Source organism: Actinia tenebrosa, unplaced genomic scaffold (assembly GCF_029948245.1).
Source record: "Actinia tenebrosa isolate PJP-AT-01 unplaced genomic scaffold, QUT_ActTen_1.0 utg165__unscaffolded, whole genome shotgun sequence".
In the NCBI taxonomy this organism is placed as follows: Eukaryota; Metazoa; Cnidaria; class Anthozoa; order Actiniaria; family Actiniidae; genus Actinia; species Actinia tenebrosa.
The window spans coordinates 637501-644742 of record NW_028292594.1 but is presented as its reverse complement, the minus strand read 5'-3'; the positions used below and the strand labels follow the sequence as shown (position 1 = coordinate 644742).

Below are 7242 nucleotides of genomic sequence, written 5' to 3'. Positions count from 1 at the left end.
GAGCTCCGATTATTTTCAAAAGTTTGTTTCAAGAAACATAATTTACATCTTTATATGTAACAACAACAACAATAACGATAGGAGTAACAACAGCAGCGGCTACAACAATCACAACAACAAAAGCGGATGAAGCGAAAAGATTATAGCCAAATATGCTTTTCTATTTTTGCTATTTTATGTTTAAACTTTGAACCTGTAAAACGGTAAAACGGCTTACCAAAACTCCTGTAGACCTGTATCTCCCTAATTTATCATCATAAGTGAATAAGTTGTGGTTAAATGTCAATGAAAAAAGGATTGTTTGATAGACATTAAACACTAAAATATCAATTTAATTTAGAGTTAGAAATACGTGGCTAATCTAAAGTTGATATACTTTGGTTTCTGTTAGAAGTTTTCTTGATGGCCTTGGTTAACCGACCTACAATTCAATTTTTTTTTTCCGTTTCAGAATTACGGCAACCGAACAAGGGTTTACGCAGATGAAATTTTGCACCTGTTATTCGAAAGACAACTTTTTGGTTGTATATATGGACATAGTCAGTGAATTCTAACAGAAAAGTCAGGCTGCGTTTTTGAAGGAGATGGAATAGAGCGAGACGGAGGATAGATTAATGATGATTGTCCGTGTCGGCTTTAAGATAGTAATAGACAAAAAGAATTAAAAAAAGTAGTGGTGAGGCTACAATTAATATTTCGAAATCATTCTCAAAAAGACAAGGGACATTTGCCTTAAGATTTGTGGTGCAGATACCGATCCAAGCTGCAAAGAATAAGTGGTCAGAGCGCGATAGAGTATAGTCTGTGTTCAAAGGATATTTTCATTTTTCTGTTTTATTTATCTATTGCCATAATAGTAATACCAGCTGCATCCCCGAAAACCCTATGTTTTGCTTTTTATGCTTTACACCAATTACATTAGGCTATAGCAAGTCATTGACTAATAAACGACTCGCTAGGCGATTGGTTGATTGATATGTAAATTACAACGTCGGTCCTATTCGCATCCATAATTTTGGAATAATTTTACGTGTGAGAGAAGCTTTGTTGAAGTCATAGATTAGATATGGCTCGACCTTAAGTGAGAGGTAAATGATGGTGTTTTGATGTTGAAAAAATTGGAAAAACCACATTGACAAATGGAATAATGGCGAACGAGGCAAATGATGGTCTTCAAACGGGAGATTCAAAGTTACGGGCCACCGCCACAGAACTACTTCAGCGGAAATGTAGACCAAATGTTTCAGAGCCTGTAAGAACGAGCTACAATTCTCTGTTCTGCCTAGCCGAGACAAACCCTGTACGGTTTTACTGCAAGAAAATCGTGGAATCGAAATATCCTTTTTTTTTCAAAAAAAACCGGAGTTTTTTTTAGAGTTTTTATTGCATTATATTTTTAGTGATGGTTTTTATGATGTTTTGTTTCACATTGAATATGATTATTACAGGTTTAAGATGGTGATTTATTATTGCAGTTGGCCTCAATCGCAAAGCTCTGCTCCTTTTAACTTTTTCGCACTAATCTTTAACTACAAAATAAAATAATAATGATGTTTGGCCGAACGTTGCTTTAAACACAATAGATCTTCAGCGTTACAGGTGAAATATATCTCATTTCACTCTGGTTCAAATCCTCAACAATATTTTCTGTCCAAACATCAACTCGGGGGAATCGAAGGGAAAATCCATCGCAGTGTACGCTTGTCGGCTCTTATGTACCTCTTATTTTGGTTCGTTAATAAAATTGAAGAGTTCTTGTATGTGATTTCCCTTGACCGTTTCATAAGAGATTCGAATATTTTATACTTATAACCATAGCTGTAAATTGCATAGTTTTAACGTTGGATAGTCCTCTTCCAGAAGGTGACACGACTGAATTAAATGAACAACTGGTAAGTTGAGCATAGATTGTCGTTTTGATTTGACTGAGAACGTCCATTCTGCACCTGAGCGAATGGACCGAATTATTATCTGGGTTAGTTTTATGGTTTAAATTTTCAACATTATGTGATATCATAATTGAATTTGAAGCATACAAATTTACTGATGAACTGTGAGGCAATAAATTAACCCCTAGGTATATATAAATGTATAAATATATAAATTTATATATCAGTACAACGGGTTCCTTTTTTTTTTTTTTTTTTTCCCCAAAAGGAAATAGCGGAAAAAGTGTTCATCGTCATCTACTGCATCGAAGCAGCGGCTAAGATCATAGCTTTAGGATTCGCCTTCCATCCAAATGCTTACTTACGAAATGGATGGAATATCTTAGACTTCGCTGTCGTTGTCATCGGGTGAGTATACTTTGTATCTAAATTATCAATGTATATTTTAAACCTACATTATAGACAACAAACCTATATATTTTCCAACACTTTGCTCAAACATCGGGAAAAATTCCTGTATTCGATATGTCGAATTAAAGAAAAAAATGATATGTTTTCATATAAGAATAAAAAACTGTCATGTGAAGAGAATCGAATATATGCGATATCTGAGGATGTTCAGCTATATCTTTCTTGAATAAAAGGTTTATTTATTTATTTATTCACTATGTAAGAGCGTTCATATATTTACAATTATATGAAGGCATCATCGTCCTTTTAAAACTTACAAGTGGTACGTTCATCAAAGAAGTCCAAAGTTGAAAAATGAAAAAGACTTTTTTCAGTCTTTTCTGCTTTCATTCTCATTTAGTTTATCGACAAAATGAATCGTGTGATGCGAATGTTCATTTACAATGAGGATCTCCAATTGTCACGTTGTCAAGGAAGTTAGCATTGTGACAATACAAAAGATTTCTTACATAATTTAATACTTTGCTCGACGTAACCGACTTCACTACTTCTGTATTCCATTTGAAGCCCGAATGATTATTTCAAGATCAAGGATATCGGAGTTTAAATTGTCATTTACCTGGGTCAAGAACATACACTTACTTGACTCAAGACACTTCAGGCTAGCGTCAAATAATTTTATGTTGACGCGATTGAAATTCTACGTTAAGCCGAAGTTAATAAGTAATACAAATGTATAACTCAATGGCGACGGTGACCGACGTCGACAAATAGTATTGTTTTTATTCTAGGATAATTCAGTTAAAATTCCAATGTCTTTTTGGAAAGACAAGAAAAGAAAACACCGGCACAAATACGAAGAAACTGGTAATATTATAAAAGCGATTGATGTTTTCTGAGACATTATGAAGCAAATCATGCCACAAGATGCGTTGTATTCAAAAGAAATTAAGCATTTTTCTTGTTGATTGTTGATTAGGGTAAAAAGATCTAAATTACTTTTTCGTCTGATGGAAAGCAAACGTAAAATTTTCTTTTGTGAGCATTCATAGTTTGCAGTCTTTGATGGAGACTAATCTACATCTGCTGAGTAAGTTTTAATGTATGATAGTCATTAATGTTACACTAAAAAACCTTGATTTCTTTTAAATTGCTTCTTTATGCGGGTCAGTCGAGACTGAATCTAAATGAGAGAATCAAGCGAAATGCCCTTTGTCATGTAATGGTGTAAAGTGTTAAGATTGTATTTTTCAGCTACTGCTTAAATTATTGACACATTAATGTGTATTTTCAGTCTCTTTGTTGTCGCTCGCTCGCTCTCTCTCTCTCTCTCTCTCTCTCTCTCTCTCTCTCTCTCTCTCTCTCTCTCTCTCTCTCTCTCTCTCTGTTTGCCTGTTTAGTATCTCTGACTCTCCGTATCTTGTGCGCGCTCCCTCTTCCTTCTCTCCTTTGAATCCGATTGATAAGTGATGTGTCGGACTGTTTACGTTTCCGATACGAATAAGAATTAGACGAATAGTAGCATTATGACAAGGAAGAGAATAGCTATTTGTATGATTCAGCTGTAATGAATGTCATAATTTGTCCGCATGCTAAAATAATGTCTCGCCCTCATGACCAATCAAAAAAGCATTTAAGGAAAGTAAAAAAAAAAAAACACACATTGTCTTCGGTTTTCATACTGAGTCAATACTTTTTATTTCTTCTTATTCTACTCTTTCTCTCTCTCTCTCTCTCTAATTTCTCAGTGACCATTATATAAAACCAATGCACCGAAATCATTTCGATTGTTGGCAGTGCGGAAGCCAACACGTTGTCAATCATTATCCACTGCTGGTAAACCATTACAGTGTAATCAAACAAACCAAAGATGTGTTATACTTAAACCGTGCGAGTACATAGTCAAAAAACCTCACTAAATCTAACAATAAACCAATACAATTTAATAATAGTGTAAACATAATCTATCACACGCCAATCCCGTATCAGTAAACCATTGACATCAGATGGAAACCAACACATTTGGCAACACTCATACTCGATGTGGCCAGAAAAGTTTATAACTGAACTATTACACATAAGTGAGAACTGACTACAAAGCGTCTATCGATGATAAAATATTGAGCTATACAGTATGATTTTTTTTTTTTGGAAAAAATACACCATTAGGTACTAACCATTGTATTCTAGAGTTTTTACAGCAAACCTAAAATCTAAAATATCAGGTGTTTTTTTTTTTTTTTTTTTTGCTTGGTAACTTAGTAGACTGATCGATGTAAATTATGTTTCATCAAGCTTGGATTTCCCCCCCGAGCAAATCTTGCTTGACAAAATTAAAACATAATTTATGTATTGATCTAGCCTGAGCCTGATTGTTTTAATTTATATGCAGTTTCAAAATCAAAGTACGTATACACGCCACCAGAGTTACCTAGCCAAAAACTTGGGTTTTACCTTTATTTATAAAATAATTGGGATAGTACGCGCCCTACGATTGGTCGAAAACTATGTTTGATGAGGGTATCAAAACAATTTCGCGTCCTTTACAAATACATCAGAGTAATACGAAATTTATTTCGTTTCTTGACGTGTTTTTTATTTTATAAAACAGATCAAAAAACAGTTTCCCGTGTTTGATACTCTGATCAAAACACTTGGGATGTCGAGGGAACACTCAAGAAGCTGGAAACCACTCCGCTACACGTCGTGGTTTCCTACGCTCCTCTCAGAGTATCAAACAGGAAAAAATGTTTTTGATCTGTTAAAACAAATTCAGTAATATATAGAATTATGAATCCCGACTAGAAGCAATCAATTGTCAGGTAATAAGCCAGATTGTGCTTGTTTTTAAGCATGACTTAGAAATTTTGAAGAGTTCTCGCGTTTATTCTTTCTCTCCAATATTTCGTTTTGGTTAAGAAAATCAGTTTCCGTTTCCAAACACCATAGAGATTTTGCTAAATTTTGTTTCATTGGCATTATTGGTAATAATGGTTTTGTCATGTTTCTTTTATTTATACACTCGATTGCAGAAACGTTGTAGTATACATTTATACAAATATCTAATTTATTCAGTATATTTAATGATATGCAAAACAGAAAACTCGCTTTATTTATTAGTTGTTTCATTCAATGACTGTCAAAATATTTTTTTCAAAATTTTATTTTTTCAAAATATCTTGTCTATTAGATCGTACAGATTATAGATCAGCTGGTTTTAAGCGTTGAAAATGGTTATTTTGCATTATGCATCTCATTAGATATTTGTATAAACAGTATAAATGTATACTACAACGTTTCTGCAATCGAGTGTATGTCACATTATTTTTAAAGTCCAAAATATTTGCGCCTAGATTTATTGGTTGAGCTTGCAGTGATTCGATAAGTTTGAAAATGGATCCTATAGTAGTTACTCAATTCTTTATTTTATTTTCATTAACACCTCTTCAAGTTCTTGTCTAAAATATGCTGGCCGGTGTTTAACTCACTGCACACAATACATTACCTTGTCATAAGAATATAACTTTTACCTACCGACTCATTCATTAATAATAAATAATAATAATAATGGGATTAACAGTGGATTCAACAGAGTGGCTCTTCTTCCACTGGATTCCAATTGGAATTTAGAAGTTGATTTTTGCGGAGTGAGGAAAGCCAGAGAACCAGGAAAACCCTTGAACTAAGCACAGGAGAGAACCAACAAACAACTCAACTCACATACAACACCGAGCTCGTCGGGTCACGAACCCGGGTTGCATTGGTGAGAGGCGAGCCCTCTCACCGCTATACAATTAACAAAGTAAAAACGGAAGATTTACAAATTTCCTATGTGCTTTGTACAGGCGTTGGGAGTCAATAAAAAACGCAGCTAAAATCACTTTATTTTTTCCGCGTTAGAGCTTAAAGATGTAAGTTTTCACTCCATGACCTTAAGGCCAAATTAGACGGTACGATTTTCGCCTACAACCATCACATGCAAACTGCTCGCGTCATTCTTACGACATGAGTTGTGTCGTGTATTTCTCACTCAAGACTGTTGTGTGCGACTACAAAATGTTGTAGAGTTTTAAAACGTGATTTTAAATCCTGCGATAGTCGTACGTAGTGATAAAAATAAAGTTGATCTTTTAATCGGTCTCTGGAGTAAAGAGAGTGTTTTATTCAAGTGTAAACACGCCGACTACTTCAAAAAAGATGCAAGACACGTAGCGAGTTGTAGGTAAAATGTGGTAGGCGTGTGGATCTGACCTAATGTCGTAAGTATGACGTGAGCCGGTTGCATGCGATGGTCGTAGGCGAAAATCGTACCGTCTGATTCGGCTTTAATTCCGCTTTTAGACATGTAAATTAGCTGAGCCGGGTTTTCCGGGGGGGAGGAGGAGGAAGGGGGGACTTCGGGGTAAAAGTATCGGTTATGCTCGTCAAAAATACCCCTAAAAGATTTTTAATCACCTAAGAGATGCCCTAAAAGATACCAAGAGATGCCGAAATTCTAAAATTTAGTTTTAATGCCATAAAAAATTCGGTAAAAGATACTAAATCGCTGTTTTTACCCCTAAATACGACGAGCATACCCGATACTTTTACCATGAAACCAGAAAAACATCCAGAGGTATATCAAGCGTCTTTTCAAGACAATGTCCTTAGACGGAGTCTTTTGGAGTCATGCGTACTTCCCAGAAAACCGGCTTGCAAAAATCGTATATGGCGTGTATTATAACAAACTATTTAAGTCTTTGATAAGTGGCAATGCCGATGTCAGCTGTAACATTTTCTTTGTGGCTCAGTTGAGGGTATAAGAATTTCGTGTGTTATAAGGTTAATACACCTCAAAACGTTTGAAAATGTCGGTCATGTATTCCTCGGCGCGCTCAAATTGTTCGCGCATGCTAGCTAGTTTGGTTTCAATATTGTAATATAAAGCTAGGTAGTGATTAAA

At 35.0% G+C, this 7242-nt stretch overlaps 1 protein-coding gene across 1 annotated transcript in view; it reads left to right on the top strand.

Annotated features, from left to right (window-relative positions):
- Nucleotides 1-1043: 1043 nt before the first annotated feature.
- Nucleotides 1044-7242, top strand: part of LOC116298203 (voltage-dependent L-type calcium channel subunit alpha-1D) — a 46356-nt gene continuing 40157 nt past the window's right edge. The window contains exons 1-3 of the mRNA XM_089025385.1: nt 1044-1332; nt 1784-1892; nt 2158-2297. Of these exons, the coding sequence (XP_088881511.1) occupies nt 1148-1332; nt 1784-1892; nt 2158-2297 (434 nt within the window). The 5' untranslated portion in view covers nt 1044-1147. The remainder of the gene's footprint in view (nt 1333-1783; nt 1893-2157; nt 2298-7242) is intronic.